We start from the raw sequence: 24,513 nt of genomic DNA, 5'->3' as shown, positions 1-24,513 counted from the left end.
CATTCTGGAGGCAGTCCTCTGGGGTTTTATAGAGGTCGCTTGTCCTGCAAGATGAGTCATCTTCTACTAGCAGGATTCTTGAAGCCCCAGACATGCCGGTAGAGCTGGGGCCAAGTCAGTTGTTGTCTGGAGTCTCCTCTGCTGGTAAGGCTCTTCAGTCCTTTTTCTTGTTAGTTCGCCAGGAGTCTGAAGAGCAAGGTTCAGGGGTGCCCCTAAATACTAGATTTAGTGGCGTTACAGGGGTCAGAGGGCAGTAGCCAATGGCCTCTGTTCCCTGAGGGTGGCTACACCTTTTCAGTGCCCACTCTCTTTGGGCAGGGGACACATTCCTAACCCTATTGGCTGTCTCCTTCCAAAGCAAGATGGAGGATTGCTAGGAGGGGGGTCACATCAGCCCTGAGCACCCTAGGGGTGGTGCCAGCTGTAGTGATCAATCCTTGTTTTCCCAATTTTCCCACTGAACCTGCAGACAAAAGTTGGGCTTGGTCTGGGGAGCAGGCATCTCCACTAGCTGGAGTGCCCTGGGGCACTGAAACAGGAGGCCTGAGCCTTTGAGGCTCACCGCCAAGTGCTGCAGTTCCTGAAGGGGGTGGTGTGAAGCACCTCCAACCAGAGCAGGCTTTGTTCCTGACCCCAGAGAGCACCAAGGTTCTCACCCCATAGGGTCAGAAACATGTCCGGTAGTGGCGGACTGGCACAGACTTGTGAGCCCTACGCTAGAGGGTTGGGTGAAATACAGGGAGCATCTCCAAGATCCCCCTGTGTGCATTTAACAGTAAATCCAACACTGGCATCAGTGTGAGTTTATTGTGCTGAGAAGTTTCATACCAAACTTCCCAGTCTTCAGTGAAGCCATCCTGGAGCTGCGAAGTTAGTAATGACAAACTCTCAGCCCATGTACTTAATATGGCCACACTGCACTTACAATTTCCAATAATGGACTTAGACACTGTAGAGGCATATTGTTCATGCAGCTGTGCCCTCACCTGTGGTATAGTGCACCCTGCCTTAGAGTGTTAAGGCCTGCTAGAGGGGTGACTTACCTAGGCCACAGGCAGTGGTTGGGAGGCATGGCACCCAGAGAGGGAGGCCATGTCAAGTTTACCTTTTTTCTTTCCACCAGCACACACAAGGTGCAGTGGCAGCGTGCTTGTTTTTGGTGAGAGGTCCCTTAGCGTGGCATAATTCATGCTGCAGCCCTTAGGGACCCTCCCTGGCCACAGAGCCCTTGGTACCACTGGTACCTTTTACAAGGGACCTAGCTGTATGCCAGGGGTGTGCCAATTATGGAAACAATGGTACAGTTTAGGGAAATAACCCTGGTACTGGGGCCTGGTTAGTATGATCCCAGCACACACTTAGTCAAGTAAGCATCAACAACAGGCAAAAAGTGGCAGGGATAATCATGCCAAAACGGGGCACTTTCCTATAGCATCTCCTTCCGAAGGTAGCACAAGGTCTCTTTCAGCAGTGGGGAGAGCCTTGGTTAGATCTGTTGGCCTCCTCAGGGAATGCGCAATGGAAGCAGTTTTGCTCCCTACAGTTTCATGGCACTCTCTGGGCAACGCTTTTCTTCTCAAGTGGAACTCAGGTGTCCTCTTTGCCTTTCCTCCAATACCACTTCTGGCCAGAGTTCTCAAGAAGATCAAGAACAACCGGGCCCAAGCAATTCTTGTGGCTCCGGACGGGGCACAAAGAGTCTGGTATCCTGAGCTCTTGAGCATGGCCATCGATCCTCCAATCAGATGGCCCCTTTGGGACGATCTCCGGTTGCAGCAGCAGGGAAGAGTTCTCCATTTGAGGCTGCCCAGTCTCCACCTTCTTGCGTGGAGATTAAGCGGCGGCAGTTGACAGCTTTTGACCTTCCGCCCTAAGTCTGTAACGTTATCTTGGCAGCCAGATGTCGTTCCACTACAATGGTATACGCCTGTCGGAACAACCTTGTGGCGTGGTGTACAGACAAGTCTGTTGACCCCTCTCTGCCCTTCTGTCAGAGGGCCTCTTGTTTGTTCTTTATCTAGCCCAGCAGGGCTCTGCTTTGGGCACCCTCAAGGGTTACCTATCTGCCATCTCTGCTTTCCTGAGATTACCTGACCTACCTACCTTTGTTTTAATCTCCTATTGTTGTTAGATTCTTTGAAGGATCTTACCCATATGTTCCCTCCTTCACCTTTCATAATGCCCCAATGGGATTTGAACTTAGTTCTTACTTTCCTGATGTGTGCTCCTTTCGAGCCACTTCTTAACTGTCCAATGAGGCTTCTTCTCTGAAGACAGCCTTCCTTGTAACCACCAGTTCTGCCTGCAGGGTGAGTGAACTGCAGGCTATTTCCTCAAAGCCACCTTTCATTTCCATCCATCATGAGAAGGTGTTGCTTTGTACCAGGGCTTCCTTTTCACCTAAAGTGGTCATGCCCTTTCATGTAGGCCAATCCAACACCTTGCCTACTTTTTACACCACCCCCACATCCTTCTAAGGAAGGGGAGAATCTCCACCACCTGGACCCCAAAAGAGTATTGGCATTCTATCTTGATCATACCAAAGAGTTCAGGGTGGATGATCAAGTCTTTTTGGGTTATGTGGGTGCGAAGAAAGGACGGGCAGTGGACAAGACAACATCTCCAGATGGATAGTTCTCTGCATAAAAATGTGTTATGCATTTGCTAAGAAGCAACCTCAGGGGTTTGCTTGCTCGCTACACCAGAGCCACAGCTGCAATCACTGCCTCAACATGCGGCGTTCCAGTTCTGGACATCTGCCAGGCAGCAACGTGGTCATCATTGCACATGTTCACCAAACACTACTGCCTGAGCAGTCAGGTCTGAAGGGACAGTTACTTTGCCCGTTAGGTCCTGCAGGGCTTCCTAGTATGATCTTGGTTCGCAGACCCACCTCCGGGGAGGGTATTGCTTGGGTATCTAAGGTAAGGATTCTACAACTAGAAGTTTCTATCAGTTGGACAAGTTACTCACCTTCGGTAATGGATTATATGGTAGAGACATATTCTAGTTGCAGATTCCTTACCGACCCACCCATCCTCCCCGCTATGCAAACTGATTTTTAGATTCAAGGACTTCCCCTTCAGGGCCCTAGTTCTGATGCATCAGGGTCAGTGTTCTTTATAGCTCCGTGCTTCAGGTTTGGAAAGTCGTGAAAAGAAACTGACGTCAACGAGCCGGAGTGGTGCTTATATACGCCCAGCGATGATATATGTGGTGAACACAACCCCAACGACAGAAATGAGGTTGACCAACACCACCTTGTCTGTCACTCCTGGGATAGGGCGGCCATCTGGGAAAGGTGGAGATCAGAGGACTCCACATCAACTTGCCTTGGTTAGATCTGTTCACTTCTGCCGACTATGTGCAATGTTGGCATTTTTTCAGTGTTGTTTCCAAGACAGCTCTCGCTCGGAGGCGCTTTTCATCTCAAGTGGAGTTCAGGCCTTTCCGCCAATACTGCTGCTGCCCAGAGTTCTCAAGAAGATCAGGAACGACTGGGCCCATGTCATCCTTGTGGCTCCAGACTGGGCAGGAGAGTCAGGTATTCCAAGCTTCTGAACATGATTGTCGATTCTCCAATCAGGCTGCCCCTTTGGGAGAGTCTTCTGTTGCAGCAGTAGGGGAGGGTCCTCCACCCTTCTCTGTCTGTCATCTCTCCGCCTTTTTGTGTGGCTAATGAGCGGTGGCAGTTGATAGATTTCGGGCTTCCTCCCGAACTTCACAATGTTATTCTGGCAGCCAGGCGTCCCTCCACAAAAGAAGGTGTTAGCCTGCCATTGGAAGCGATTTGTATCATATTGAAAGGAAAAGTCCATTGACCTGCTTTCTACCTCTCTTTCTGATATTTTGCTTTTATCTTTACCCTAGCCTGGCAGGGCTCTGCTTTGGCCACTCTGATGGATCATCCTTCTGCTCTGTCTGCTTTCTTGCAGCTGCCTGACCAACCCTCTTTATTTAAGCCCCTATTGTAAATAGTTTTCTGAAGGGCCTTGTACATACATTTCCCCCTTGTCTTTTTATAATGCCCCAGAGGACCTGAATTTGTTCAACACATTCTTGATGTGTGCTCCTTTCGGGCCCCCTCACAACTGTCCGCTGTAGCTGCTCACGATAAAAACAGCCTCCCTTGTGGCCATTACATCTGCTCGAAGGGTCAGCGAGCTGCAGGCTTTATCTTGCAAGTCTCGATTCTTCTGAGTTTATCCGGTCAAACTGGTGCTTCGCACTAGGGTGTCTTTCCTACCGAAAGTGGTAACAACATTTCATGTGGGCCAGTTGGTAACCTTGCACACTTTTTATGCTACTCCACACCCCTCTAAGGAAGAGGGGTGACTCCACTGTCTGGACCCAGAAAGAGCATTGTTGTTGCATCTTGACCGCACACAAGAGCTCTGACTGGACAACCAACTCTTCTTGGGGTATGTTGGGACGAAGAAAGGTCAGACAGTGCAGAAATAAACAATCTTTTGATGGTTTATTCTCTGCATGAAGATATGCTGCACACTGGTGAAAAGAAGCCTCCTGAAGGCTCACGGGCTCATTCCACCAGAGCTAAAGCTGTGACTGCTGCGTAAGCATGTGGAATCCCAGTCCTGGACATCAGCCAGGCAACTACGTGGGTTTCCCTGCACATGTTTACCAAGCATTACTGCCTGGACAGTCAGGTCAATAGGGATGGGCATTTCACTCATTTGGTCCTGCAGGACTTCCTAGTTTAAAATGTCTGCAGATCCACCACCAGGGATGGTATTGCTTGAGTTTTTATTCAAAAGTAAGGAATCTGCACCTAGAAGTCTCTATGAGAAGAAAACATTACTTACTTTTGTTAATGCCTTTTCTGGTAGAGACAATAATTAGCTGCTGATTTCCTACCCACCCACCCATCTACCCCGATTTCTAGGATCAGGGATGATCCCTTTCATGGCCCTTGTTTGGACACACCAGTTTTGGTGGATTTCATGGCTCTGTGCTTCTAGCATGGCAAGTTGTGAAAAGTAACTGATGTCATCACGCCGAGGTGGTACCTATGTATGTGTCATGGACATCACTTCTGGCGTGGATAACATATTCAACGCCGCACGGAGCTGATCGACACCACCTAGTGGTGTGCAGGGATACTGTGCATGAAAAATCCTCCGGATCCAGTCTGACGCCTGGGTGAATTATAGGAAGTGGTTTTTATATACCTTTTGACACCACCTTTTTATATTTCCATAGCACTAAAAATAATAGGTGTTAAATATACATCAACTTTTAGGACTCAAAGCAGAGAAAGTATTGTTACATTTTCACATACCCGATGTCAGACCACTTTCAGGGGGCCACGGAACATGTAGAGATTATTGAGCGTCATCTGTGGGGGCTGAGGTCATTGCCTCTGATGTCCCAGGGTCCTTAGTATTATTGCTCTGCAAATTGGGCCAAGTACAACCCCTTCAGCAGTTGACTGTATATGGTAGCAATAGCGAGCAGTCACAGGCTTCTCATGGAGATCTATGTGGGGATACAAAAAGCTTAGCACCACACAAACACCCATATAGAGAGAATCTGGAGTTGGTTGCAAGCACAAATAAAGTGCTACCATCCCCTGTCAATTGTGCACTCAGTTTCTCAATGTTAGGTTTCTCACCAATTGCGCATCCTCGAGGTTTGCTTCTGCTAGGTCTCAGCATGCGTTACTCTATCTCCTCTCTCAGGGAAGTAGTGATGGCTTTGGATGCACCAGCCCTTTACTCTGATCTATGGAGCAGACACATGCCACATGGGTAAGTCAGAAGGCTGCTGCAAGCAGGAGCAGAGGCTGCCTTTTGAATCTTGGCTCTCTTCCTGACACACAGTGTGTCGGGCGAAGTCAGAGTCACAAAACTTGGCAAGATCCTTCTTCTGCTTTTGTTGTTTCATGAGTTGGTGTTTCAGCAGTGAAGACTTTCCAGGTAACTGTGCAGTCAGTTTGTGTCTCAGGGCAACAGTTGTACTGCTCCTCGGTGCTTTGCAGTTTTAGCTACCGCGACACAGTCCAATCAGGTGCACTTCCATTCATTGCCTCTAGCAGCCACACTCTGGTTTGCGATGCCAGAAGTTACTATGGCACACAGTTGGCAAGTTCCTGGAAGAAGCTCTGTCAGCTACAGCAGCGCAGTCCATTTGGGCACAAGTTGGGTACGTACAGAGGGCTAACCACTTTGAAGTCCATTTACGCAAGAGCCGCAGGCTTTGCAACAGTCAGATTTTCAATGGCAGACACTACTCAGGCACTCTTGGGCCAGTGCCTTGGACCAGAAACAGGCAGGGCTATCAGGGCAGTCTGCTCAGCCACACTCCAGAAAGTGCCGCAGATCCTCTGCTTCAGTGAGGTGGTGGGCACCAAGCCAAGAGCACACTTTTCATGCTATCGTGAGTCTCAGGTGAACAGTTCAGCTGTGGGGTCAATCACTCTTGTGCACGCAGGTGGTCAACTCCTTCTGTGGGACTGATTCACTCTGTCCCTTTTCTGTCAGGCACGGTACTTCCAGGTGTTCTCGGACAGTGAGACAGCTCTTTCTTCAGACCAAACTCCAGGTGGTGTCCACTCACCCCTGGGAAGCTGGTTGTCAGTCAGGCAACAGTTCTGGTTGCATAGCAGCCCCTCCGGAGTATTCTGTGGAGCAATCACTCTTTGGTCATAGAAAACTTAAAACTGGAATCATAAGTTGGTCAGGAACTCTCTCTTTCATACAGGTGATGCTTATTCTGTCTGCATTATCACATTACAGACTTTGTGTAGAGTGATGCTCCTCACAGCAGGGTCGTCTCCTTGTTGGGGCTCTCACAACAGAGGCACAAAAAGGTGTGAGTATACTTCATCTTACTATCCACAGCCATACAAACAGACACTGATCAGGAAGAGAGGCAAAAGGCTAACCTCCTATAAAGGACCCTTCACATTGTGAAGTACAGAGACTGCAGGCCCACTCTCCACCCCCTACCACCAACCCCATCCCACCCTTAATAACCAAATGGCAGTGCTTATAAAGGCTAATCTTCAGCCACGGCAGTAAAAGGAACTCATTTAATTCCTAAGAAAAAGCACTGTTGCCTCTTTTCCCACTTCATTATCTAGGCAAACTAGTCCTAGGAATGCTAGCAGTACACTTTCCAGTGTCTGGGAAACTAACTTAATTTCACTCCTTTGCACATAGACAGGCCAGGTGTTTCTAAAATGGAACCCAAACATGGACTTTGGTTCACTCAAACACACAATATGTATGTATCACAGAGACAACACACATATACAGGGACACTGTTTGGTATGTTAGTGCAATGATCTGGGTTATCCTGTAGCTGTGGAACATTAAGTGAGTGGGCTAGCAAGCCACCACTCCTGTGACAGATTGAAAAAAAAGTCTGGTCACAACTATAGAATCCCTAAAATATAATATGCTGCAGCTTCCACTATACAGGCTTAAAGCCACTACAGGGACGATAGTCCACTGTCACTGCGGAGACCATCTTTGATGCTCCCCTTCAGGTACAGGATACAGACTGAGGCCTTTATGCATACCCTAGATTATTATGACGCTGGGGCCAAAAATTAAAAAAACAGCATGCCAGATATTTGGTTCGCACTCAGGTCAGGGAATTGTACACCATGCAGGGGACATTCCCGTCCTAACAAACTGAAAGACCAGAATGTTCTAATTGGCAGATTTTAAAATGTGATGCGTTTGGTGAATGTTCTAAAGAACTTCTTTTCTCTCTGAAACTGCAATAGCTTGCCTATAAGTACAGCGATATCATTGTAGCTACAGCAGACTACCATAATGTGAAATTCTGATTAATGGTGCATTTATTTATTTGTGTAATGCTCAATTTCACTATGCAGTAGCTTCAAGATACTGCAGATCAAGCAAAGAGGCCACTGTAACCTAAGAAGAGAAGGGTGGAAGAGCACAAGAAAAGAGTAGACAGAAGGAGGAGACTAACAGGCTTAGACAAGAGGGCATAACAAGTGGCTATAGTGTAAAATGAATAGAGCATATTTGTGGAAAATTCATACAGCATGAAGTGTTAACAGATATAACTTTTCCTGAAACTATGTTATTGAGGGTCTCCTTGAAGTCCTTTCCTGAAACGTTGTTATTGAGGGTCTTCTTGAAGTAGTTCAGTTCCAATGTTGACACCATGTCAAATCAGCGTTACTTCTGAATAGTATCTGCAGCCTATTGCATAGTTTTATAGCCACACTAATACATCTTTCTAAATACATAACAATATGTATTAAAAATGTGAGTACGTCATTGTTAGAAATTGGGTGCCTGTTTGGCAGGGGTATGTACCCTGTCCAAGTAGGGACCACAATCCCAGTATGGGTAAGTCAGTTACACTTCCTTAATTAACTTGTGCCCATCCCCTGCTAGCTTGGCACAGAGCAGTCAGGCTTAATTTAAGGAGCAATGTGTAAAGTATTTGTGCAGCGCTTAATTACAGTAACACAGTGAAAGACACCACAAAAGTACTCAATACTGGGTTAGAAAATAAAGAATATTTATATAAGTAAGACTAGACCAAAACGACAAAAATCCAATAAGTAGATCAGAAGGTATTTTTATTAGTTAAACAAGTGTTTTGAAATGCAGTTATTCAATTATGTATTGCTGTGTTGAGTTCAGAAACCAATGCGCTTCTCTTAGAGTAATTAGGATATCCTTGTGGGAAGCGTAGCAAACTTCTGGATTTTTCAGGTCTGTATTGCAGAGTCAGTGTGCACTACCCTTGGTGGGGGCCAGGGATGAACCTGTTTTCCCCCCAGCGATGTTGTGGCTCCTGGTGAACGGGGAGGCATGGTAGCCCATGATCGCGGGGATTCTGCTCTCCGTCCAATGCTGGAAAATGCTACTGATGCAGTGTTCTCCCGGGGGCCCCAGCTGTCTGTGGTGTCCAGGAGTGCTGCATCTTGGGATTTCAGAGATCCATGCTGCAGGTCCCATGCCTGCATGGCAGGAGCCAGGGACAAGGTCAGGCACCCGAGTCAGCACAGCATCTCACTGGCTGAGAGGGACAGCTGGATTCAGTGTGGTGGCACTCTTGTCAGGGTTTCTTGTACTATGATGCGATGGGGATTTCTAGCACAGTTGGCATCCGGCAGCCAGAGGCAGCGGCCACTGGGTCTCTTGGTTATTCTTGTGAGACGCGCTACTACGCTTTTGTTGATCTCTGCACAGATGACACCTGGCAGCCTGAGGCAGCAGTCGCTGAGTCTCTTGGTGATTCTTGTGAGTCGCGCTATGGCGCTTTTGTTGACAGCAAAGTAGCAGCTTCGTGGCAGTCCCTCCTGGCAGCACCAGTGCAGCAGACCAACACAGCAGAGCAGAAGCTAGGTGGCAGTCCCTCCTGGAAGCATAGTAGACAGCGTGTAGCAGGCCAGCCCAGTAATTTGTTAATTGGCAATCCCTCCTGGCAGCACAGCTCCTCATGGTGACAGTCTCTCCCCAGGACCATGAAGTGACCTAACTTGGTGGGGTTTGGGGTTCAGCTTTTATACTTTGGTGCCCAGGATCTGAGAGAGACTTCTAGCTGCAGCTTCCTTACCTTAGAATTCCCTGGCGTCAGCTTTGAATCCGGAGTTTTTTCTGAGCAGGTCCCTGCGCGCGCCGTCGGGCAGCGTCATTCGGATCCGCGTGCGTCGACCAGCTCCACGTGTATGCAGCCCTCCGTGTGAGGAGCTACAGAGCCCTATTAAGAGGCAGGTGTCAGCTCCTCCCTCCCACTTAGTCCAGGAAGACCCATCAGCCTGGTGATGGGCCATCAATATGCTAATGCCGCACCCAAGCTCTCTTTGTGTGTGCCTGTCTAGTGGGAATGCACAAAAACGCAACTGTCACCTACCCCAGACGTATATCAAGGACAGGCAGAGGCACAGGATGGTTAAAGTAAGAAAATGGCAACTTTCTAAAAGTGGCATTTTTAGACTTACAATTAAAATCAGACTTCACCATCAGCTGTTATTTTAAATTGTGAGTCCAGGGACACCACACTCCATATTTCTATCTAGTGTCATTGGGAGGTTATACTTAAAAGATGTTTCAAGGCAACCCCCATGCCATTCTCTTGGAGAGGTAGGCTTTGCAATAGTGAGAAATAAATGTAGCAGTTTTTCACTGCCTGGACATGTTGAACTTAAGTTATTCCCCAAATATTTATGTGCCCTGCACCCTGTCCTTTGGGGGTAGCAAGGCCTACCTTAGGGGTGACTTAAATGTAATAAAAAGGAAGGTTTGGGCCTGGCAAGTGGGTGCACTTACCACGTTGAAATAGCAGTTCAAAACTGCACACACAGGCTCTGCAGTGGGAGACCTGAGTCATGTTTGGAAGGTTACTGTGGTGGGTGGCACAATCAGTGCTGCAGGTCCACTAGTACCAGTTTAGTTTACAGGCCCCGTGCACACATGGTGCACTTTACTAGAGACTTACAGGTAAATTAAATAGGCCAATTTTCCAGACACTAATGTTAACATGTTTTGAAGGCCAACACACCTGCACTTTACTACTGATCAGGAATGGTAAAGTGCTCAGGTCCCTAAAGGCCAGCAAAAATAAGTTAAAAACACAGGAGGTCAGAGGGCAAAAGGTTATGGGGAGACCAAGCCAAAGATGCCAGGTCTAAAAATATTTATTTACTCCCACTCACTACTTGAGACCATTTGTCTACAACTTTTCCTTAAATCAAACAATTTGGTATTCAGCATTTCAACTACTTCTATCAAGTGGATTTTGAGTATGGTAGACATGAGCACATGAACATGGTGACCAATAAGACAATTACTTTTTGTTTTTTTATCACTGCCAAAAAAGGGTGCTTTTTACTTTGCCCTGAGAAGGTTGTAGGGCTAACACGCAAGAGTGAACTTGTTATATCACATTTTGTTGTTACAAGATTTTTTGGAAGAATAAGTAATTTGTATTAGACATTTATGTACCTTATAAGACAACTTTGGATGAAGAGTTTGATGGGTATTCCTGTTCTAAAAACAGCCTTTTTAATATACCATGTGATGACCATAAATTTACAGAGCTGAGGAATGTGCTTATTCATCTCATCTTCCCGCATTTATTTCAAGGTAGGCTCAGTGTTATGTAGATGCTATTCATAGAGAAGGATTGAGCATTTAAAAATAGAGCAAGTGGGAAGTATGTAGTATCTTCCTTAGTGGCAGTGTTTGATTTTTTTCGATTTCATTATAGACCCATTAGCTCATAGGGAAGAGTGTGAAACTGAGTAGCTCTACAGTTGATTAATTGAGAATTTTATCTCACTGGCCTTTCCCTCTGAAACTATTTAAATTAATTAATAATGTTCTGATTATGCTTCTTTGACCAATGATTTAAGCAAGGCACACTTCAAGTAAAAAATAGGGATATGCATATTTATTAACATTCCAAAAACTTGTTAGGGTCTAGAAAAGGCACCAGCACAAGGGTATGTAATATTTTAATGTATTGTCATTATGTTGTTTTCAACTCTAGTCTTCCGATTTTGTGTTTATTTCTACTTTTAGACATCTAAGCTTCATTTAGAGGTCTCTAATATGAATAAGACCTGACACTTTGGGCCTGATTTAGAACTAGGTGGATGGTTACTCTGGCACAATGGTGATGAATATCCGGTCTGCCGAAATCTAATCCCCATTATACCCAATGGAATTTAGATTTCGGTGAACTGGATATCCGTCACAGCTGTGATGGAGTAACCCGTCTGCCGAGTTCTAAATCAGATCATTTGTCCTGAGGATGGTCTCAAGTACTGCATGAACACCTGGAGACCGAAATGTTGACGTTCACATACTCTCATGGATGGACTCATAAGCCACCTCCTAGGAAAAAGGATTCTTCCTACCTTCCATCAAGGGGAGGCTGGTACAGGTGTTCATGAACAACACCACCACCATGTGGTACTGCAACAAACAGGGTGAAGTGGGGTGGGGTCATGGCCCGTGTGTCAAGAGGACCTGTGTCTCTGGACATGGCTTGAACATCAGGGCATTTCCTTGGTAACTCAACACTTGGCGGTCTTTCTGAACGTCAGGGCAGACTAACTTAGCCTCAGAAGCTTAGCAGATCATGAATGGTGTCTCCATCCTGAGGTGGCCAAGGTCTCTTTCAGCAGAAGGGAGAGTCTTGGTTAGATCTGTTTGCTTCTGCCGAGAACGCACAATGTCAGCAGTTATGCACGCTGGAGTTTCCAAGGCGGCTCTCGCTCAGTGATGCATTTCATCTATAGCGGAGCTCAGGCCTCCTGTATAGCTTTCTGCCCATACCACTCCAGCCCACAGTCCTCAAGACGATCAAGAATGACAGGGCCAAAGTTATCCTTGTGGCACAGGATTGTGCATGGAGCGTCTAGTATCCCAGGCTATTAAACATGTCAATTGATCCTCCAAACAGGCTGCACCTTTGGGAGGATCTTCTGTTGCAGCAACAGTGGACGGTCCTCCATCCAAAGCTGTCCGGTCTTCGCCTTCTTACGTGGAGATTGAGCAGCAGCAGTTGACAACCCTCGACCTTCCTCCCAAAGTATGTGATGTAATTTTGGCAGCTAGGTGTTCCTCCACCAAGATGGTATACATGTGCTATTGAAAGAAATTTGTGGCTTGGTGTTCTGACAGGAATGTTGATTCCCTTTCTGCCTCTGTTTCTCAGGTTCTTCTATTCATTCTTTCTCTTGCCTAGCAGGGCCCTGCTCTTGCCATTCTTAAAAGTTATCTTTCTGCTGTTTCTGCATTCCTCAGATTGCCTGATCAGCCCTCTATTTTCAAATCCCCTGTTGTACATAGATTCTTGAAGGGTGTAGTTCATCCTTTTCCCCCTTTTTTATTCTCCTTTTATTATGCCTCAGTGTGGACTTGAATCGGGTGCTTACATTCATAAAGTGCTCTCCCTTTGAGCCGCTTCACAATTTTGCCCTGCGGTAACTCACCAAAAAAATGCCTTTCTTCATGGCTATAGCATCTGCCTGACGAATTAGTGAGCTATATCATCTAAGTCGCCCTATTTATCCATCCTGACCAAAGTGGTGCTTAGCACACGGGCATGCTTTTTGCAGAGGTGGTCATGCCCTTTCATATAGGTCAATCCATCACCTTGCCTACTTTCTACGTTCCCCCTCACCCTCCCGAGAATGAGGAGCGTCTCCATCGTCTAGACTCCAAACGAGCGTTGACGCTCTACCTTGACTGCACACAGAAAATCCGTCTGGATGATCAACTGTTCGTGGGGTATGTCAGGGCTAGTTATGCTGTGCAGAAAATGACCATCTCCAGATGGGTCGTGCTCTGCATTAAAATCTGCTACTCACTGGCCAAGGAGCAACCCATAAAAGGCTTGCTCGCTCATTCCTCCATAGCTAAAGCCAGTACCATTGCATTAGCATGAAGAGTTTTGGTCCTTGATATCTGCCTGGCAGCAACATGGGCTTTCTTGCATACATTTACCAAACATTACTGCTTGGACTGTCAGGTCTGTTGTGATAGGCATTTTGCCCATTCGGTCCAGCATTACTTCCTCATTTGAAATTAATCTGCAGACCCACCTCCATTACATTGCTTGGGTATCTAGTCTAAGGTAAGGAATCTGCAGCTAGAAGTCTCTATTAGATGAACAAGTTACTTACCTTTGGTAACGCCTTATCTGGTAGAGACTATGGGCCTGATTTAAATATCGGCGGAGGAAGTACTCTGTCATAAAAGTGACGGCTATCCTGTTAACCGTATTGCGATCTCCATAGGATATTATTGGATCACAATACGGAGGATGGAATATCTGTTAAGCTTGTGATGTAGTCCCCTCTGCTAAGATCTAAATCAGGCCCTATATCTCGCTGCATATTCCTTACCAGCCCACCCATCCTTCCCACTTTACAAATATTTCTAGGGACAGAGCTGTATTCCTTTCAGGTCCCTAGTTATCCACACCAGTTGCCAGTGTTCTTCATGCCTCCATGTTTCTGGCCTGGAAAGTTATGAAAAGAAACTGACATCAGCGTGCCTGGGTGGTGCCTATATAGGTGCCACAGATGTCACTTCCGGCGTGGCAGACATAACAATGCAAATGGAGCTGATTGACGCCTTCTACTGGTGTGCAGTGGTACTGCTCACAAAACCTTCAGGATCCAGTCTGACACTGGGGCAATTCTAAAGCAAGGAATCTGCAGGTAGCCATGGTATTTACCAGATAAGACGTTACTAGAGGTAAGTAACTTGTTCTTTAAGTATACCATTGGAGTTTTTAGCCTGGATACATGATTAAAAAAAGCCATGTCTTTAAAAGCTTTTCGAACACCACAAAAAATTGACAGAATCTCAAAACAGCCTGCAAAGAGTTCTACATTTTAGGACCTAGAGAGGATAAAGACTTTCTGCATTAGCGGGAATGCCTCACTTTTGGAATTGTGGAAAGATTGATATTGGATGATAGAAGAGATCAGCTGGGATGAAAAGGTTCCATCAGGGATCTAAGATAAAGTTGTCCTGAGTTTGACAACGTCTTGTGAATGCAACACAGAGCATTGAAATGAATACGCTTCTCAGTTGGAAGCCACTGAACATCTTAGAGGAGACTGCCGGCAGATGAATATTTTGGCAGGTAAAATAATAGTGTAGCACTCTCATTTTGAACTACCTGGGGCTGTCTAATTGAAGCCCTAGCGACTACTAAATCAAGAATGTTACCATAAACCAGCCCAGAGATAACCAGTACTTGAATTACTGTTTTTTGGGTGGAGCCTTGTAGAAGCCAGAGGAATTTCTTTTTTTTTTTTTTTTTACCAACTCAGGATGCCAGTGGCAGCTACTTCAGTGATTTGGTAGTACATTAAGAGTGTTTCACCAAGCAAGAATTTTAGGTTCTTGACTTCAGACACTGGAAAAGAGGGGGTCCCAAAGACCTCGATCCAAAGATATAGACCCCAAAGATGAGGTTGGTTTCCTTCTGGCAAGGCTTCAGTCTTAACCCCATTCAATTGAAGGCAGTTAGTTTTCATCCACTGGGCTACTTTAGAGAGGCAGGTATTGATGGCGTCTGAGCTGCTGTTTTCCAGAAGTGATAGAGAGACAATGATCGGAGTGTGATCTGCATAGGAAAACAGTGTGCTGCTGCAGCTTTCCACAGTGTTAGGCACTTATCAAACATAAATGTTAAATAGGGCCAGTTTAAGGGCCAACCCCCGTGGTACACCAGATATTAAGGAAAGGGGATTATTTAAGGGAAGGGGATTAGATTTATAGGATCTGGTAAAAATCTGAAAAGAGCAGGTTTGTAAGAATGTACTGAGCCAGCCTAAGGCCTGGCCATGAATACCGATATAGCTTCCAGTCTTTGAAGCAGTATTTTATGGGATGTCATATCAAATGCAGCACTCAAGTCAGGTAAAATCAAAGTAGCAGAGCCACTCTTATCCAGTTGGAGTCTAAGTTCTGGGACTCCCAAGTAGAGGGGTTTTAGAGTTGTATCCCACCCTTAAGCCAGATTGAGAGGGGTGAAAGAGGTCATTAGCTTCAATGAATGTAGAGATTTGTTGGTTTATGTGTTCCTCAAGGATGTTACCAAATATTATAAGGAGCAAAATTGGTCTGTATTTGGACCAATTATGAGGATATAGATTTGGATTCTTTAGCAGAGACATTATCACTGAATGCTTCCAAGCTTTGGGGACTCGACCTTCGATTAATTAAGAATTCAGGAGTTGTCTCAGTATTTCCAGGAAAAAGGCCATAGTTTAGAAAGATGTGCAGGAGACAGAGGGTCTTAAGGAGAGTCAGATTTAATGAACGTAAGAAGTGTGGTAAGTAACAGGAAGTCCACAGACAGGAAGGTGTCAAGGGTGGAGGAGAGGACGGAAGCAGGAGTAGACACTTCTGCTTCAGAATGAGGGCTACCCATCATGTCATAAGTATTACCCTAACTGCTTGTGACTGTGAGCAAGGAGAGGAGGGAATGGGCAGTAGAGAGCCCTGGATGTCAGCAATCTTCTTGCAACCTTTAAAATCAGTGACTGCAGTGGTAGGGAAAATCCAGCCCATATACCAGACAACTGATAATGACATGCTTTAGCTTTCAAATTGTATTTAGGAAACTTCTTAAACTATTAAACTGTGCATGGAATTATCACTGTCCAGAACAAACTAAGTGCATGTATGTTCCGTTTTATTAGAACTCCAGCTTGATTCACCAGAAGGTATCACCTCCTAACGAAAGGCAAGGGTCCCCAATCTTGTCATTCATCGTTCTTGAGCAGTTCAATGCAATCCGGCTGGTACAGAGCATCCATCAGTCACTAGCAGCGCTGAGTAAAGTGATCAGAGGAACCTCTTTGTTGAGTTCTGAAGTACAGAAACTAGCCGGAGCCCTCTTAGACCAAAAGGTAAGTCTGCATGGCAAATTCATCATTATTGTTTGGACATCCAGTACTGGTTTGTGATAACTTCCTGTGGTCAGCATGTACCAGTTGCAGTCTCAGTGTGATACACCAAAAGAAAAGAACAACTTAGTCATTGGTCTTTTGGTATTAAATGTTTGCCAAGAGTAGTGGCCACATTGTCTTAGTAAGATGTATTAATGTTTCCTTTTACCTTTAAACGTCTTTACCAATCATGCATAGATACCTCACTGTAGGAAGCTGGCTCTCTATATAGTGCACTAAAATGAAGTACACTGTGCAGAGCATCCAGTGGATCCCCAATTGGCTTTGCAGAGGCAAACGTAGATAGGACTACTGCTCTATTTTGTGGTAGTGTGGGCGAGCATTTGGGCTTATTAGAGGGTAGTGCTAAGTGTTGTTTTGTACTCACAGAAGCTATAAATGAGACACATACTCAAAGAATAAATCCAAGACCTATTTAGAAAAATAATTCTTTTTATATATGTTTCAAACCCAAGAACTTCATAATCAGAAAGGTAGGCCGTTAGGCATAAATACTATGCAGTTTCAAAAATCAACACAGTGCAATTTTCATAGATCTCTCAATGTTATCCTATGAAGGAAAAACAATGTTCAGCGAACACAGGGTTAGCAACGACTTACAAAGCCAACCTCAGGGAGCAAAGGTAAGTACTGGGCACTGATCAGAACCACACCAACAGATCACACCGGGCTGGACTGGGACAGCAGGGTGCAGAGGTGCAGTAAGGTGCCCAATAGTTCTCTTTGGGAGTTGGACCTCGTGACAAACAGGCTGCAGGTTCTGGCTAGGAAGCCAGTCACGGAAAACAAGCAGGTAACTAGTAGACTTGGGGGGCATTGGGACATGGTCCTCTTCTTCTGTGTCCAGGGGTGACAGATGCAGGGGTGTCTTTAGACTTTGGGTTTTCTTGTCCGTGAGCACTCGCGGTCACGGGCCTGGTGGTCTGGCACGTTGAGGTTGCAGACGTAGTCTGGGGATCTGGCAAGGATGGACTCAAAATCATTGGCACCAGTGACCCACCTCAGCTGGGGTCAGGAGTCAAGGGTGCAGTGGTTGCTGGAGGTGTCAGATTTTCTCTCACCACAAGCCTGTGGGAGAGAGGGCATACATGCAGAGGCTGCAGGCACTCAGGAGACACAGCTTTGACACAGTTGGTTGGCCTCACCTCAGATCGTGGGCATCGGGTGCTGTGTTCACATCTGTTGTTGGGTTTCTGTGGTCCATCAGCTTCAGAGTTTTTTCCTTGCAGTTTTCTTTTTGCAGAGCAGGTGACCAGAGCTGAAGTGCCCCCCTCCTTAAAAAATCCTCCATCTTGCTTTGGAGCATTTAGCCCAATAGGAATAGGAATGTGCCCCCTCCCCAAAGGGAGGAGGCACAAGGAGGGTGTAGCCACCCACCGGGACAGTAGCCATTATCTACTGCCCTCCAGCCCTAACACACCCCTAAATTTAGTATTTAGGGGTGACCCTGAACCCAGGACTTCAGATTCCTGACGACCTACAAAGAAGAAGGCCTGCCTAGCTGAAAAACCCAGCATAGAAGAAGGAAGACGACAACTGCTTTGTCCCCAGACCTACCAGCCTGTCTCCAACTTTAAAGAACCTGCACCAGCGACCCATCCTGCGGGCCCAGCTACCTCTGCCAACTCAGAGGACTGCCCTGCAACTACAAAGGACCAAGAAACTCCAGTTGACAGATGACCTGTGCCCTGCCTCCAGCGTCTGAGTGACCCCCGGGTCCCTCCAATGAAATGTATTACAAACCCCGACACCTTGTTTGCCCACTGCACCTGGCCGTCCCTGTGCCGCTGATGGGTGTGCTTTGTGTGCCTCCTTGGGGCGCCCCAGTGCTCTTCTAAATCCCCCTGGTCTGCTCCCCAAAGACGCAGGTACTGCCAGAAGACTAGAACCGGAGCACCTCCTGTCTCCTTATGCGCCTATGTTATTTGGGCTCCTCTATGACCTCTGCACCTGACTGGCCTGTGTTGCTGGTGCTGGGTGTTTGGGGTTGACTTTAACACCCAACGGTGGGCTATCTATGCCCCAGAGACTGGACTTGTAAGTGCTTTACTTACCACATAAACCAAACTGTACTTACTTCCCCCGAAGAACTGTTGAATTTTGCACTGTGTCCACTTTTAAAATAGCTTATTGCCATTTTATGCCAAACTTGGTACATTACTGTTTTGATTCAAAGTCTTATTTATATCCATGCAAAGTACCTTACATTTAATGTACTTACGTGCAATTTGAATCTTGTGGTTCTAAAATAAATTAAGAAAATAATATTTTTCTACATAAAAACCTAGGATCTAGGGGAAGCCAGTGGACTGGATACTTCTCCAGATGCTGGCATGCTCTCTCCTCCCAACGTGGCTAATGAGGATAGTGCGTCTTATGCCATGGTGGTGCGTAGGGCAGCTGAGGTCTTGGACCTAGAATTGCCTACGGTGCCAATAAAGACTAATCTCCTGACGGAGGTGCTTTAGACGGGGGTTGCTACATCAGAGCCGATGTTACCCTTCAATGAGGCCCTCACGGATGTCCAACTGGAAACATGGTCCAAACCCAGCACAGGGGCTCCTGTGAATAGGACAATCGACCACCGCCATAGACCTGCTCCAAATGACCCAAGTTTCCTCACCCAACACCCCATCCCGGAGAGCTTGGTGGTCCAAGCCTCCAGTTCCCATGGTGCCTTCCCTTCCGCCCCTCCGGATAGGGAATCCAAGAGGCTGGACCAACTTGGAAAGAAGTTGTTTTCTTCCTCCAGCCTGGCATTGAGGTCAGTAAACACCTCTTGCCTATTGGGCCGTTTTTCCCATACTTTATGGGATATCGTGGCACAGGTGTTGCCCCAGGTCTCGGAGGGCGTACTGGACACTCTCACCCAGGCTGTCAAGGATGGAAGAGATGCAGCCAGATTTACTATCAGGTGTGGCTTGGACACGACCGACTTGCTGGACAGGGCGATTTGTTCGACAGTGGCCCTCCGTCGCCACACCTTGCTACGTTCTACTGGCTTTTCAGGGGATGTCCAGCCGGGTTTGATGGATATACCCTATGATGGCTCTCGCCTTTTTAGTGAGAAGGCAGACTCAGCACTTTAGAGGTTCAAGGATTCTCGTGCTATGGCCAGATCCTTGAGCCTTTCAGCACCGGCTCGTCAGCAGTCTATCTTTCGTCCCTTTTGAGGCTTCGGAAGGGGCGTGGTGCTATGTCAGCCACAAGTTAGCCACTGTCCTCCGGCTTCACAGCATCCAGTTGCGAGGACGAGGTTGTGGAACCGTCAGACCCAGAGGGTCTAGCCAGAGGTTGGCCACACACAGCCCCCCTCTTCCGCAGCGCCCAAGCCCTCCTAATATGGTTCTGCAAGACCATGTCCATCCAATTGGAGGGAGGATTCAATTTCATCTCCCTCACAGGCAGTCCATCACTTTGGACAAATGGGTCTTGCAGATCATACAGAAGGGCTATTCCCTCCTGTTCCAGTCTTTCTCTTCCTCTATCCCTCCGGTAAAAGAACAGCTGATGGGGGGAATCATTTGGTCTTGCTCAGTGAGGAAGTTACAGCTCTCTTGGCCAAGGGAGCCATAGAATGGGTCCTGATGTCAGAAGTGGGCAGTGGTTGTTATTCCAGCTACTTTCTGATTCCCAAAAAGAACAAGGACCTTCGCCCTATCCTGGATTTAAGGGACATCAATCTCTTCCTCAAGAAGGAGAAATTCAAGATGCTCACTCTTGCTCAGGTCTTGTCTGCCCTAGAGCAAGGAGACTGGATGGTACGGTTGGACTTGCAGGATGCGTATTTTCGCATCCTCATCCTGCCCACCCACAGGCGTTACTTGCGGTTCAAGGTGGGTCACGAGCACTTTCAATTTACCGGGCTCCCTTTCGGTCTCACCAGTGCCCCTCAGGTGTTCATAAAAGTGATGACGGTGGTGGCAGCTCATCTGTGCAGGTTAGGGAGTTCAGTCATCCCCTACCTGGATGACTGGCTGTTGAAGGCTCTGATGCCCCAGGCTCTTGTCACTCACCTCCAGACGACAGCGAACCTCTTGCACTCGCTGGGGTTATAAACGTGCCAAAGTCACACCTGACTCCCTCTCAAAAACTCACTTTCATCTGAGCTGTTCTATACACAGTACAGAATCGGGCATATCCTCACGAGCAGCAAGTCCAGGATATTCAGGTTAAGATACTGATGTTTCGGCCTCTATCCTGGATTTCAGTGAGACTGACTCTGAGGCTGATGGGACTTATGGCTTCCTGCATCCTATTGTTCAAGCATGCCAGATGGCATATGAGGGCTCTGCAGTGGGACCTGAAGTTCCAATGGGCACGGCATCAGGGAATCTTACCTACATGGTTCAGATCACTGAGGGAACTGCAAAGGATCTGCAGTAGTGGTTAGTGAGCTGTGATTGGGTCAAGGGCAGACTCCTCTCCCTTCCCCAACCAGATTTTACAGTAGTGTAGGAAGTTGGCTCTGTGTATACTATCTCAAAGTAAGTGACAGTGTGCACAGATTCCAAGGGTTCCCCTTAGAGGTAAGATAGTGGCAAAATTAGATAATTCTAACGCTCTATTTTGTGGTAGTGTGGTCGAGCAGTAGGCTTATCAAAGGGTAGTGTTAAGCATTTGTTGTACACACACAGGGAATAAATGATGAACACACTCTTAAAGACTTACCTCCAGGCCAATAGTTTTTATATGGAAAAATATATTTTCTTAATTTATTTTAGAACCACAAGATTCAAGATCTGAAATAAATACATAAAATGCAAGGTACTACACATAGGTAAGTAAGGAACTTTGAGTTAGAGCAGTAACATATACAGTTTTAGTTAAAATGGCAATAAGCTATTTTAAAAGTGGACCCTGCAGAAATCAACATTTCCTGGGGGAGGTAAGTATTGGTTAGTTTTTCAGGTAAGTAAGGCACTTTCAAGTTCAAGTTCCTGGGCATAGGCAGCCCACCGTTGGGGGTTCAAGGCAACCCCAAAGTCACTGCACCAGCAACACAGGGCCTGTCAGGTGCAAAGGTCAAAGGAGGGCCCAAAACACATAGGCGCCTTTGGAGAACAGGGGTGCTCCGGTTACAGTCTGCCAGCAGCTGAGTACCTGCGTCTTTGGAGAACAGACCAGGGGTGTTTTGTAGAGCACTGGGGGGGACACAAATAGGCACACAAAACACACCCTCAGCGGCACAGGGGCGGATAGATGCAGTGAGCTTAGCAGGCGTCGAGTTTTCAATAGGAATCAATGGAGGGACCTGGGGGTCACTCTAGCAGTGCAGGCAGGGCACAGAGGGGCTTCTCGGGCCAGCCACCAACTGGGCTAGGCAGAGGGTCGCGTGGTGGTCACTCCTGCACTGGAGTTCGGTTACTTCTGGTCCTGGGGGCTGTGGGTGCAGTGATTGGTCCAGGCGTCGGTTTCTTTGTTCCAGGCAGTCACCGTCAGGGGGAGCCTCTGGATCCTCTCTGCGTGCGACCCTGTGAGGGTCAAGGGGGGTCGTCTCAGGTTACTCACAAGGTCGCAGTCGCCTGGGAGTCCTCCCTGCAGTGTTGGTTCTCTGGATCTCGAGCCGGGGGCGTCGGGTGCAGAGTATGAAGTCTCATGCTTCCGGCGGGAAGAGTGAGTTCTTTAAAAGTTGCAAGAAAGTTGCAAAGTTGTTGCTGTTTTTGAACAGTGCCACTGTTCACAGGAGTTTCTTAGTCCTTCGGGTTCAGGGCAGTCCTCTGAGGCTTCAGAGGTCTCTGGTCCCTGTCGGATGCGTCGCTGTGCAGGTTCTTTGAGTCTGGAGACAGGCTGGTAGGGCTGGGGCCAAGTCAGTTGGTGTCTCCGTCATCTCTGCGGGGCTTTCAGGTCAGCAGTCCTTCTTGTTGTAGTTGCAGGAATTTGATTTCCTGGGTTCTGAGGTGCCCCTAAATACTAAATTTAGGGGTGTGTTTAGCTCAGGAGGGTAGTAGCCAATGGCTACTGTCCTGGAGGGTGGCTACACCCTCTTTGTGCCTCCTCCCTGAGGGGAGGGGGAGCACATCCCTAATCCTATTGGGGGAATCCTCAAATCTCAAGATGGAGGATTTTTAAAGGCAGAGGTCACCTCAGCTCATGACACCTTAGGGGCTGTCCTAACTGGTGGGTGACTCCTCCTTGTTTTTCTAATTATCTCCTCCAGCTTTGCCACCAAAAGTGGGGGCAGTGGCCGGAGGGGCGGGCATCTCCACTAGCTGTGATGCCCTGTGCCGTAACAAAAGGCATGAGCCTTTGAGGCTCACCGCCAGGTGTTACAGTTCCTGCAGGGGGAGATGAGAAGCGCCTCCACCCAGTACAGGCTTTGTTCCTGGCCACAGAGTGACAAAGGCACTCTCCCCATGTGGCCAGAAACTGGTCTGGTTGTGGCAGGCTGGCAGAAACTGGTCTAGTATTCAGGGGGCATCTCTAACATGCCCTCTGGGTGCATATTACAATACGTTCCGCACTGGCATCAGTGTGCATTTATTGTGCTGATAAGTTTGATACCTAACTTCCCAGATTTCAGTGTTGCCATTATGGAGCTGTGGAGTTCGTGTTTGACAAACTCCCAGACCATATACTCTTTATGGCTACCCTGTACCTACAGTGTCTAAGGTTTTGCTTAGACACTGTTGGGACATAGTGCTCATGCACATATGCCCTCACCTGTGGTATAGTGCACCCTGCCTTAGGGCTGTAAGGCCTGCTAGAGTGGTGACTTGTCTATGCCACAGGCAGTGTGAGGTTGGCATGGCACTCTGAGGGGAGTGCCATGTTGACTTTGTCATTTTCTCCCCATCAGCACACACAAGCTGTGAGGCAGTATGTATGTGCTGAGTGAGGGGTCCCCAGGGTGTCATACGATATGCTGCAGCCCTTAGAGACCTTTCCTGGCATCAGGGCTCTTGGTACCAGGGGTACCATTTACAAGGGACTTAGCTGGGTGCCAGGGCTGGGCCAATTGTGGGATCAAAGGTACAGTTTAGGGAAAGAACACTGGTCAGGGGCCAGGGGTCTGGTTAGCAGGGTCCCAGCACACTTTCAATCATAACTGGCATCAACAAAAGGCAAAAGGTCAGGGGGTAACCATGCCAAGAAGGCATTTCCTTACAAGTAGTGACAGATGCGTCACTTCTGGGATGGGGCGGCCATCTGGGAGAGGTGGAGATCAGGGACCTCTGGTCTCCAGCAGAATCCGGACTCCATTACTACTTATTGGAGCTTTGGGCGATCCGGCTAGCATTAAAGGCATTTCTTCCTGTTGTGAAAGGGAAGGTAGTGCAGGTACAACACTACCGCAATGTGGTACTGCAACAAGCAGGGCAGTGTGGTCTCGTGGCCCTTTGTCAAGAGGGTCTACATCTCTGGACATGGGTGGAACATCAGGGCATAACACCTGGCAGGTTCTCTGAACGCCAGAGTGGACGAACTCAGCCGGCAATGCTTAGCGGATCACGAATGGTGTGTCCATTCGGAGGTGCGCAAAGACTCTTTCAGCAGTGGGGAGATCCTTGGTTAGATCTGTTCGCCGCCGAAGAGAACGTGCAATGTCAGCAGTAATGAGCATTGGAGTTTCCAAGGCGGCTGTCGCTAGGCAACGCATTTTGTCGCGAGTGGAGCTCTGGCCTCTTGTATGCCTTTCCGCCCATACCACTTCTGCCCAGAGTTCTCAAGAAAATCAATAACAACCCGGCCCAAGTAATCCTAGTGGTTCCAGATTGGGCACGAAGAGTCTGGCATCCAGAGCTTCTCAAAATGAGCATTGGTCCTCCAATCAGGTGGCCTCTTTGGGAGGATCTTCTGTCACAGCAGCAGGGGAAAGTTCTCCACCCGAACCTGTCAACTCTGCGGCTTCATGCGTGGAGATTGAGCGGCGACAGTTGATGGTTTATGACCTCCCTCCCGAGGTCTGTGATGTCATTCTGGCAGCAAAGGCGTCCCTCTACTAAGACGGTTTACGCCTGCCGTTGGTAACATTTTGTATCATGTTGTACAGAGAGGTCTATTGATCCTCTTTCTTCTTCTCTTTCTAATATCCTTCTGTTCATTCAGTCACTCGC

The 24,513-nt window shown here is 47.5% G+C and overlaps 1 protein-coding gene across 2 annotated transcripts in view; it reads left to right on the top strand.

Annotated features, from left to right (window-relative positions):
• Nucleotides 1-24,513, top strand: part of DYNC2H1 (dynein cytoplasmic 2 heavy chain 1) — a 1,541,159-nt gene that overhangs the window by 1,407,178 nt on the left and 109,468 nt on the right. For both annotated transcript variants that reach the window (XM_069202358.1, XM_069202357.1), the window contains one exon: nucleotides 16,187-16,396. In XM_069202358.1, coding sequence (XP_069058459.1) covers nucleotides 16,187-16,396 — 210 coding nt within the window. The remainder of the gene's footprint in view (nucleotides 1-16,186; nucleotides 16,397-24,513) is intronic.

Source organism: Pleurodeles waltl, chromosome 8 (assembly GCF_031143425.1).
Source record: "Pleurodeles waltl isolate 20211129_DDA chromosome 8, aPleWal1.hap1.20221129, whole genome shotgun sequence".
NCBI classification, from domain to species: domain Eukaryota; kingdom Metazoa; phylum Chordata; class Amphibia; order Caudata; family Salamandridae; genus Pleurodeles; species Pleurodeles waltl.
Note: the sequence above shows the minus strand (reverse complement) of the source record. Positions and strands in the feature narration are given on the sequence as shown.